General features: G+C 41.6%; 1 protein-coding gene across 3 annotated transcripts in view; it reads right to left on the minus strand.

The window, feature by feature from the left end:
• The window catches only part of RTN1 (reticulon 1), a 208203-nt gene that overhangs the window by 99248 nt on the left and 96819 nt on the right, over positions 1-12136 (minus strand). For all 3 annotated transcript variants that reach the window (XM_072963153.1, XM_072963155.1, XM_072963154.1), the window contains exon 2: positions 4232-4996. In XM_072963153.1, coding sequence (XP_072819254.1) covers positions 4232-4996 — 765 coding nt within the window. The remainder of the gene's footprint in view (positions 1-4231; positions 4997-12136) is intronic.

A 12136-nucleotide genomic window follows, 5' to 3' on the forward strand; every position in this document is an offset into this window, starting at 1 on the left:
CTTAAAAAAAAATCCATCCTTTTTATGAGTCAAAAGGGACCCAGTAGATGTTGTAGACATTGCCTTCCATTCTTAATGGGAACTAAAAGTTTTACAACAAAGCAGAAGGTTTTCTACCCTTGTTAAAACCTTATAGGACTCTAGCTAAGATACTAATATAGCAGAACTAGAAACTAGAAAGCAAAACGTCAATGAAAATAATTAAATATAATATAGAAACTGAGAAGGTTAGAACCACCCTGCCTAGGAAGATAGATGTGTTTTCTGCTGCTGATAATTATGATGATATAATTCAGAAGGATAGAAGGAAAGGTGAACTTGGGCCAGTCTACCAAGTTGCAGAGGCCAGAATCCAACCGTGAATGATGCTGCCATTCAGGTCTCCCCCTTGCTCCTGGCTCATTTTCCACTCATCATCCAGAGGGATCATTTGAAAACACAAATCTGATTCTGCCACTCTTCCCTCCCTTCTCCCCACTCCAGCCACACTGACCATCCAGCTACTCCTTGAACACACAGGACATTTCCAGCTCTAGGCCTCTGCACTGGCTGTTTCCTCAACCTGGCACCTCTCTCTACACGGCTTGCTCTCTCACCCCATTCAGGTCTCTGCTAAAAGCCCTGGACAGGGAAAAGCCTTTTCTCACCTACCACCTCCATCACTTTCTTACCCTCTCTCTTGCTTTATTTTTCTTCATAACTGTTATACCTACCTGATATTATATTATATGTTTATTTATTTGTGTGTAAATCTTCTCAACTAGAATGCAAACTCCATCCATGCAGGAATCTTGTGTTTCACTCCTGTATCCCCAGTGGTGATGGATTAATGCCTAGCACTGAGTAAAAATGGTCAACACATACAACACATATTTGTTAAGTGAAAGATGAGTGAATGAATGCCATCATGTCTCAGATTAAAACCCTCCAATGGTTTCCCATTGCATTTGGAACAAAATTCAAATTCTTTATCCTCGCATGTGAAGCCCTGAATGATCTGGCCCCTGTCTACCTCTCCGTCTCTGTTCTATACCATATTTCTCCCTTGCTTCTTTGCACTATCTTTCAGTTCCCACATAAGACAGCCTTGGGGCCTGAGCATTAGCTATCTTCTGTACCTGGGGCCCCTCGTAACCCCTCTCTTTGAATTGTGGACTTCTCATTCAGATTTCTAATTACATGTCACCTTGGAGGGCCATCCTTGACCATCTCACACCCAACATTCTATCACTCCTTATAGTATTCACATCACATGACATTACACTATTTATTTATGTATTTACTTTTTTTGTCTTCTCTCACTAGCAGGTAAGCTCCGTGAGGGTAGGGACTTTATACATCTTGTTTACTGCAATGTCTCTGGTGCCCAGCACAAATCTAACATAGAAGTCAGTCAGTAAGTATTTTTGAATAAAAGAATAAATTTTCAAAATGGGTAAGAGACTTATAGACCTCATCAATACAAGGGAACACAACAGTAATTTTCAAAGAGTTTAAATTGGTTTACTTTTTATTGCTTATTTCTGTTTAAGGGAAGCTGGGATGGTTTTATGATGCCTCTTGATTGTTGTCCTTTCTGAGGATAACATCTCAAAGAACATCCATGGCTACCATAATACACTTCTAGGTATTTGTGTCAGAAACAACATGCTATTGATGGGTCAATGGTCTGGTCCATCAGGGCAATTACTATGTTTCCCTAAAACACTTCATTTGTATTCATGACTGATCTTTGCTAAGAAAAAACTTCCAATATTTAAGCTGTAAAAAGTTTTGTGCCTCTGAACCTCAGGGTATATTATTTAACATGATGAAAATATTATGTTGAAGAAAATTACAAAATGGAAGAATCTACTGGAATTGAAGGAAGTAATATCAGACTCCATGCTTAAGTTTTGGGGTCTGTGGCTAAAACTATTCTAAATTAGAATTTCTCCTGATTCATAATTCACATAATTTGAATTATTCCCCAGAGTTATTTGATATTTTCCTTGTTTATTAAACAATGATGAACTGAATTCCTTTTGTTTGGGATACTTTCCTTTTCCTCCGTTTCTATGTAGGATTGTACGTAATTCTTGATGTTTGTCTTATCTGTTGGCATAGACCCAACAGATGTAAAAAAGCCCAGATCCTCCAGTGTTTATGGGTAGAGTGACACACAATGCCAAGGGCTCACAAGATGGGGAGGGGGTGAGGGTAACCTCTCGGGATGAAAAGAACAAGGAGAAAAGCCTCAAGGATAAGCTGATTCACCCTATTCTCCTGTTAATTTTATCCTTTTGTGTCATCATATGACTCCAGAGTGTGTGTGGTGTGTGTGTGGAGAGAGGAGCTGAACATGGGAAATAGCTGTATAATGGGGCAGGAGGCTTTCTCCCTTCTTGAATAAATGCTTAGAATGGAGCAAGTTCAGAGAAAAGCATTGCTTAACCCCATGCTGTCAGGTGGGCTCCCAGAGATCATAAAACTCCAAGATCATGAGAACCAAATCCAACCAGAACCCAAATGAGCCATCCCTACTGAAGAAAAATACAGAAAATTTCCTCATAATTAATGAACTCCATATCAAGCCTTTATCATCAGCTTTGTAAACTGTAGTTTTTACATGAGGCATGTGCCATGTAAATGGACCTAAATGTGCTGGGGCATTTCACTCTTCTGAAGACTGGCTAAAGTTCTTCTGAACTGACCACCAGACAACCCTGGAACTCTGTAAACACAGCTGAACATACCTTACATCTTAAGAGCATCAATATCTTTATGTCATGAAATAATAGAAGGGTTTTATATGCACTGCCAGAAAGACCACAAGGACGCTTTGAGACTTAACCATGACCCTACTTCATGTTGTCAGCTAGGGTAAGTCACACTGGAGTGTGACTATTTCCATGTCACCTGTCCCACTGGAAGACAGGGACTGGTTTTGCTTGCTTTTCAACTCTAGCGCCGCCAGTGCGTAGTAGAGTGCCTGACCAGAAGAAAGTGCATAGAAAGTGTGTGTTGAGTGCATGAACGAATTTGAAAATCAGGACCTGGTACAGTGAATCTTTAAGACCATTGGAATTCATAGTTGAATGAGTCTGGGGTAAGATTGGGGAAGGGGAGGAATTGATGCTAAAGTCTTTAGGGAAACAGGATAGGAGGGACTTCCATTAAATTCTCTCTGTTCTAACACTTGGACTTACTGTATCATCAGAATATAGAGCATTCAGTCCTAATCATAAGGCTTTGGAACTGTTCTAAGAGTACAGTCAAAGCTCTTTTTCCTGAGGTGCTGAAAATCACTTTTTATAAATCAAAAAGGTTCATAACTCACTTTTGGGTAAGGTCAGAACACCAGCCAGTGGAGGCAGGACCTCTCATTGTCCTCTTCTTCCTGATGCCTCATGAGCATTCGAAGTGGTGGAGATACAAATGCTTCACTTCCACCACCAGGGATGAGGTGGCACAGATAAGGGTGAGGAATCCCTGCTACCACTCTGAACTTTCACTAGGTTGCGCTTGAGAGGATGTATTGATGTGGTTTAACAACACCCTGCCTCGAGTCAGGGTGGAAGGTTCAAGTTGAAAAAAATCATAGCCTAGTGAATTCTGAAGTTCTTTTATTCTAAGTAAATAGATTCTTCAGTTTGAAAAATAAAATTGTAGGCAGAACTGCAATAAACTGAAAAGATGAAAATGACAGTGTTGAGATTGAATGGAGAGGGGAGGAGTACCCTTGGTTTAGGTTTCCTCTCACTGCCCACTCCACCCCACCAAGGCCCTGAAGTCCACGCTGCCCCCACTCCCTTCATTGTACAGACTTGCAGCTAGGGTCAGGAATGTTAAATGCCCCGTCCAAGGTGGCTCAGCTGGTCTGGGAGAACAGCCAAGGTGCTCTCTCCATGATGCCTGGAGGCCAGGGAGGAAAGCTAACCTGGAAGCTAGTGGCACATCCCTCTTTGTTCTGAATAGTAGAGCCACAGGAGGATTTTAACGTCTCCAGTGTGTCATCCTAACCTCTCTACTCAAATGAAGAAACAAACATTCTACAAAGCAAATCTGATAGGACTTCTTAAAAAAATTCCAGATTGCAAACTTTGTACAATGGACACAAGACTGAGAAAGTTATATGTCAATTAAATCAGTTCAACTGAGATTTAAGTATTTTGAATCCAAATTTTCATTCCTTAATGATTCAGATTCCATATGCTGGGTTTTCCCAAGGCAAGGAACCCCAGTCCCTTACCTGTTCCAGAAGACGGAGGAGTGACGGATCCTGGGCTGTCATCTTCAGGCTCTGAGACGGTGACGGTGGGGACTGTGTCAGGACTTGGTTTCAGGCAGATATCTTGCTTCTCAGGGGTCTTCTCTGGGGTGGCAGTTTCACCAGAAGGCTCGATCTCAGTCAGCGTGATTTTGATGGGGGCAGTAATCAGAGGAGCTCTGTGCTGTTCTTCAGAGATATCATCTATATATGGTGCAAATGTTGATTCTTCAAATAAATGGTCCTTGAGGATTTTCCCCTCCACAGGAGCTGGTTTCTCTGCTTCACGGGCCTCTTCAGATTTTGTTGAGATTTCAGTGTCCTTATTCTTAAAGTCCAAATCTTTGTCTTCCAACTTGGGATGACACACCTCCTGATATTTCACCTTCTCTGGCCTACTTATGTCAATGTACTTGTAGGCTTCTGCTTTCATCTGGTCCAGGGGGTCTGCTAAGATCTTGTTCACTTCGGTAGACTCTGCAGGAGTCATTTCTATTCCAGAATCAGAACTAAATAAGCCACGAGGCTCCATCCCAGGCACGCCTGGTAAGGAGGTACGCAACTCCTCAGCGCTCTCTGAAATGGTGGAGTGGCCATTTTCCTTCTGAAGAATTCCAGTGAAATATGTAGAATCCTCCCGAGGTGGATAACACACAGAAGAAATCAGAGATGTGTAGCAGGCTCCTTCCCCCTCTTTCGCTGCTGTTGAGTATGTATGATCCATGGCCCTGGAGATGTCTGCCGCACCTGTGAATCGAAGCAGCAGCAGTGAGTGGGCACCTGGCTTCTGTTCTCTCTCCTGTCTAACCCACCACCCACCCTGGCCTGTGCAGACAAAGCATTCTTTCTCCTCGAGGCCTCAGAGTTCCCTCGGGGCACACTCATGCTGCTCTTCCTGGCCTCCCTGATAGCCCCCAGGTATCTTCCTGGCAACAGACCATGGAGGTTCACGTAAGCTGCCACACCCAGAGAAGCTGGGGACAGACCTCAGAGGATGAGGAAGCTGATTCTCAACATCTGCTACCTCAATATGCAGTGACTTGCTCTTACTTGGTATTATTCAACAGAAGCCCTCTTTGTATCTAAAGTATTAATGACCCTATAAACAGAGATGGAAAGATAGGCTAATTCCGATTTGTGAACACAACAGAACGGTCGATTGGGCAGAAGGGCTGTTCTTGGAGACCCAGTGAGCTGGGAGAGGCCTCAAGAGACCCTCTGGTCCAGCCTTTTCATTCAGGGACTCCTGCTGCCCCTGGATTGATGCTATCCCTGCTCTTTTCAAAGGTCCTCAAAGAAAGAAACTTCCAGTTTTCAGGCAGCATCATCCCAGAGTGGTATCACCTGAAAGGAGTACTTCTCTATTTCTTCAGTTTTCCCCTCACTTACCCACCTCAGCCCATCCTTTGCCTTCCAGTGATATTCAAAATGACCCACTGGGAATTTCTTGGTTTCACTGGTGGTGCGAAGGGCAAAATAAGTTTCCAAGTTTGAGTCTATAAAATGTTTTCATCTGGACTTCGTTTTATTAACAAACCAGCCAAAAAATCATTAATAGTAAGCAGAAGAGGGAAATTCCCTATTATTTTTCTATGCTATAAAATAATGCCAGAAGGGAACATTTATTGAGGCCTTATCATGTGCTAAGCAGTGGGATTTTACCTAACTCTTACAACTATTTTCTAAATCAAGCTCCACACTCTCAAGAGATTACACACACACAAACACACACTCAGCCCTTAAGATACACTCAAAGAATATGCCAGATTAGGGCACCAACTCATAAAAGTAATAGAAGTAGTAATAGTAATATAATATTAGTAACTAATATTTGAGTGCCTGCTATGTGTCAGACCTAGTTACACGCTTTTAATCAACATTGACTTATTTAATCATCAAAACAATCCTAGAAGACAGGTACTGTTATTAGCCTCATTTTACACATGAAGAAACTGAGACCAGAGGGGCTAAATGATACACCAAAGATCACAGAGGCAGAAAGTGGCAGAGCCAGGATTCAAACCCAAGCAGTCCAGAAGTCAGAAAACCTCCCCTAATGCCCTCTGTGTCTCCTTAGATCAGTTTGTGAAGTTTTTTTAAAAAATAATTTTGAATCAGTTTTATTACAAATAAACTTAGCCATTGTCTTTTCCTAGCTTTCTCGTTGGCTGCATGAGCCACTGTCAGGCCAAGAGGAATGGAAAAGCACAGAGCCTCTCTGCTTCTAGCACTCTGCTGCCTCAGCACCATTGCAGGAGCTGTTTTTGCTCCTCAGAATTTTCTTCATCCAGGTACCTGCATACCTAACCCCCTTACTATCAAGTCTTTGCTCAAAGGTCACCTTCTTAAGGAAGGCGACCCTGACCACTCTATCTCAAACTGCAACCTGCCCCACACTCCATGGCAACCCTGTTCCCTCCTACTTTTCTCTACTTGTTCTTTCTCCCATAGCACTTGTCTCCTTCTAATACACCATATAATTAACTTATTTATTTATTACTTATTTATTGATTGTCCCCCCTCACTAGGTATGCTCCATGAGGGCAGGAATCTTTGACTATTTTTTTTCACTATTGTAGCCCAAAACCGAGAACAGAGACTGGCATATAGTAGGTGCTCAATATTTGCAAAACAAAAGAAGGCAATTTTGAAGTTTAGAATAAAGCATAAATAACAATACTGTATGAGAAGGCAGGAAGGACGATTCTCCTGAACTGCTAATGACATTCACTTTATTCAGCAAGTAGACTAAGTTTGTGAGCAGCAGTTCAAACACGTACATTTCACCTAGTCTTCTGATTATCCTTCCCTTGTATATAGCAGCCCCGCTTTCCAAGTTAGACAAAAACAAAAACAAATTCAATAACAAAAGTAACAGTAGCAACGATGGGTCTTTTTGCCTACCATACATAGAACACCAAATAAAAAATATTAAATTTAAATCCATGTTTGTGCACACACCTTTATCCTAAAGGATATTTAAAGCTGCTTTCATCATATGGGCTTAGCCTGTATGTACACATCACTGGAGAAAGAGAAATCAATGCTAAGATATTTCACTACAGACATTTGGATCCTGGGATTCTCTACCACGATTACCTGGAATCACTTCCGTATGTTAATAAGTAACTGTTCACCAGAAAGTAAGGAGGGGCTCACCCCTGGATATAGATGGTCTAGAGGTGTAAGGAGTTGGGGAGTGGATGCTCCCCTGGAGAACACACAGTAGGTGGTTTCCTGGGCTGTATCACAGTCAATGTATTCAATTCTCACTCTGACACTTCTATTGCAGGGGCCACCAAAGGGCTTCTGGCCCTTATCCCCTATACCTGGCATGTTACATAGCTCTCCAGCCCACTGCCCCCTGCCATCAGTTATCGCACTAAACACGACTGTCACCTGTTCAGCAACTGGCCCCAGGGCTCTGCCTCGCCTCACTGGATAATTTTTTAACTCTGCAGCCTGGCATTTGAGATGATGTGAATGCCACCTGGCTTCACGGCCCTGTCTCCACTACTCATCTCTCTGACCCTCCACTCCAGGTATACAAAGCCCTTCACAGTCTCACACTCATTCTACTACCTGTCCTTCACTCTCCAATTTAAACTCTGAGCTCTGGTTAATATAAACCACTCATCACTTCTCCAACACTTAATTCTTAAAATCACCACATCCAAATCTCTGCCTTTTAACCTCAAGCCAGTAAAGATAAACAGCTTTAAATGCTAGCTCCTCCTAGATGAATCTGCTGACTACACCTGTCAAGACCTGATCCCTTTCTATTGTTCTCCCCCATTTCCTGGAGCACTTAATTATACTGCTTATGTTGTATGTATGCCCATGCGTGCCTCCTTCTATCTGTCCATGTTGTCTCCTGCTAACCTGTCAGTTCCCAGAGTGTGAGTCTCAAGTCTTGCATGCTGTGTTGTACAAAGGAGATAACCAATACAAAATGAATAAATGAATGGACCATCAGTCAGTCAATGAGTAGACTTTTTCTATTCAGCTACTGAGAAGACTGATTGATGCAAGTTACAAAGAGGACGGTTTTAATCTGTTACGTGAAAAAATGCTCTGGAATTCAAGTTATCCAACAACGGGATGGAACTGCATCTCAGGAACAAGAATGTTCTGATCTCAGTGGGCATGCAGATAGAAGCCGGCCCAGCCTCTGTCTAGGCAGGAACCAGCATTTGGTGGGAAGCTGGGTGGGACAACAGCAGAAGTCCCTTCCAACTTTCTATGATTTTTATACTGATTGGCTGCCACCATGGTCAGACACAACTTCCCTCATATCTTCCTTACCTGTACAATAGAATCTATAAAATTTTCTCTGAGGTGATGCCACAGAGAATAGAGGCGTCTCAGATGTCTGGTAATAACTGAGGGAATGAACTCTAGATTACATCTACATTATTTGAGAGACTATAAATAGAACCACCAGTTGGAAAGAACTCCTACCCTTGAAATTGTCATCTTACTAGCTTCCTGTTGCTCAGAGAACCCAGCATGAAATTGGAAGGACCCTCTTCATCATACTCTACAAATACTACAAACTAGAGGAAGAGGATCATTTGTGTAAATCACGTATTTTAAACGGGACCATGTCAGAACCCTTGTAAAAGCAACAAATAATCGAAATACTTTGAATGTGGTCATGTTCCATTTTCTCAAACTGAGCTAAATACCCTGAAAGATTCCCAAGGTTCAAAGTTACATGATTACATGGGGGCTATCAGACAGTACTCTTGAAAACAGAAAGTCCTTCTAGACAGTAAATTATGCGAGAGCAGGTCCTGTGGGATGTTGGAACTGGGAGGCACACCTGAGCCTCGAGGCTCAGGAAAGCCAATTAATCCTTGTCAGTGCTTCCTGTGGAGCTGGCAGCTGCTGGGACTAAGGCAGAGAGCACAAACCAGTTGCCCCAGGCAGGATCCAATATTGTTACATTGTTAGATACAAATCCACTAAATAAAAGGGATTTCCTTGTCTAGACTAGAAAGTACTACTTTCTTTACATAACCCAGGGTTCCTGGAAACATCTGACTTCCTCATTGTCTCTGGCTGTTTCCATGGCCAGAAGTCTGATTCGTGTGGAGGCAGACGCACGTCCAGAGTCAGCATGTGGACTCACACGTGCCCTCTCGCGAGGTGGCTGGACAGGAGGGCATGGTAAATTTAAAATGGAACTGATTTTCAAATTTTCATTTTACAAGTAACTTTTCAGAAAAGTACTTAAAATAAAGGGTGAAGGATCTATAGGTCATCATGTCTAGTCAAAAGCTAAGTGAAAGGAAGGCTGAAAATAAGCTTAAACAACTGCCATTTAATCACATGTGCTGATAAAATCAGGCTTTTGTATCCACCAATGTCCTAGATCAGAAATACTAATCATGACCAAGACCAGCTCAGTAATCTCCTAAACGGTGGGTATTGTTTTATTTTCTAAAATTCTCTGCCAATACTAAGGAATGATGACTTGCTGAAGATGGTTTGACTTTTGTCAAGGAAAGTTTCAATCCTAAAATCGTCATTCTCGACTCTGACCCATCCTCACCAGATTGAGCTCATTCAATTGCTGGCCTACAGCTTAGGTTTGTATTCTGGCTCTACTAATATCAGCTGTGGGACTCTGGGCAAGGTAGCCTCTCTGAGTCTCATCTTATCCAGTTATAAAATGGGGGCAATAATAGTTCCCATCTTATTGGGCTGTTACAGGGATTAATGAGATAATGTGCTTAGCTCTACCCATGCAATAAATGAGAGCTGTGGGTTTTATAATCACCTCTATTTTGCAGGGAATACACCAGCATTTGCAATGTGTATTATCTGTCCACTGGGCACTTCATCCCTAGAGACATATGATCAGGGTTGTTTAGGCTAGAAGTTAAACATAGCCAGTCCTCATTCATGTTTCCCTTAGGGGTCTGCCTTAGATGCCAAAGTTCCAGGAGTGCAAGGCCACAAGCAGGTGGTTGTGTGTTAAGTACTTTCTAGTGATGCAACTGATGGATCCTGTCATGAACATGGTGATGACTGACTTGAGTGTGAAAAGCTGAAATTTACCAAGACAACAGACAGAAAAAGAAGAGTGTTCAGTGCCCACGGATGAGAGGATGAGATTTCTCCCTTGTGGATGGAGCCCATTCTGACTCCTCAGGGTGGAGATAAGAGGTCTGTGGTTTAAGATAATACCCCTGTAACTCAATAAAGACCCACTTACTGCACTGAAGTGAAAACATAGAGAATGCCAGAAAGAAAGACTGATTATAAGAAAAGGTTTTCTTTTTTTTTTCCGCTTTAATCTTTCTCCTTTATTGCAATACTGCAGTTTCATTATCGTTAACATGTGGTTAAGATGGTGCCTTTTTTTTTTTTAAAAAAAAGCATTTTTTTAATTGAGTTATAGTCATTTTACAATGTTGTGTCAAATTCCAATGTAGAGTACAAGTTTTCAGTTATACATGGACATATATATATTCTTTGTCACATTTTTTTTTGCTGTGAGCTACCACAAGATCTTGTATGTATTTCCCTGTGCTATACAGTATAATCTTGTTTATCTATTCTACATATGCCTGTCAGTATCTACAAATTTTGAACTCCCAGTCTATCACTTCCCACCCTCACCTCCTCTTGGCAACCACAAGTTTTTATTCTATGTCTGTGAGTCTGTTTCTGTTTTGTATTTATGTTCTTTTTTTTTTTTTTTTGGAAAAGGCTTTCTGTGAATTAAAAGTAAAAACACCAATTATTGTTTGAATAGAGCCAACACTAACAGGTATAAGAGACATTAGTCCTATTAAATTGAGAAATATTTAAAAAGGGGGAGCATGCAAAAAATTGGAATGACAGTGGGAGTGGGGCGAGACATACATGTTAAAATTCAAGAATTAAAAGTTGAAGCGAATTTGCATTCACTTTTCCCAGAATCGCCTGCCCTCAGCCTGCCCATGTGATGAATGGTAGTAGCTGCACAGAGGTTAGGCTGTGCGGCTTTTTCCCCGAAACTTCCACTCATCTTTTTTGAGTGCTAAGAAATCAGCAGGCCCACAGTATGGAGGTTGTGACACATCTGACAACAGAGCCATTGATGAGGGATGGCTATGCCAGGGAGGCTCTGGGAGACTCTATGTCACCTAGAAAACATTCTCCTTCTAAAATTAAGTACCTTGTGATTTAACATGACAAATGGGTGCTAAGAAATTCAAGTACATTCATTCTTTAAAATTTTATCTATGTGATTAGTTAATCGAGTGAGAAAGGTAAGATGAGCCTCCATTCTCTAGCAAAAGACTCGAAGCCAATGCCAAGGACATGTTCAGGGATTTCATAATATGTGTAACTACTCTTTCTGTCCCCAGTTTGCTGCCTTATTTAAAGCTCGCCTGCCAGAAAAACAGATTCAGCTGTCGGGATTGCAAAATTAATGTTTTATAAAAAAATGATTCGGCAAGTTTTGGGTTTTCTCCCTCTATGAAGAGCCAGGGCTTGCACTGCCTGTGGAGTTTTCACTTTAGCAGAAAATTCTGTTAGAGGAAAAAACCTGGCCTGGCAGCAAACCACTGTCTAAGTTTCTTTGACAGTTCTCAGCAGCGCCTTGGGAAGCATAAAGCTAGTGAGTGCTGAGATGGAATGGAAGCGCAAGTTTTGATGAGCTTTAAAGTGCGAGATGTTTTTTGCCTGTGTCCAAAGATAGAAATGTGATTCTGCAGCCTACTTAGGGGGGCAATTTTTTTAGGGGGAGAGGGGAGGTAAATATTGATTTATCATTTCTTTAGATCTTAAGAAAGTATCCTTAAAACTCTACCTAGTCTTCCCATTGCTTTTTTAGATAAAAGCTTTATTGATTTATAATTCACAGACCATAAAATTCACTCTTAAAGT

Source organism: Vicugna pacos, chromosome 6 (assembly GCF_048564905.1).
Source record: "Vicugna pacos chromosome 6, VicPac4, whole genome shotgun sequence".
Classification (NCBI taxonomy): Eukaryota; Metazoa; Chordata; class Mammalia; order Artiodactyla; family Camelidae; genus Vicugna; species Vicugna pacos.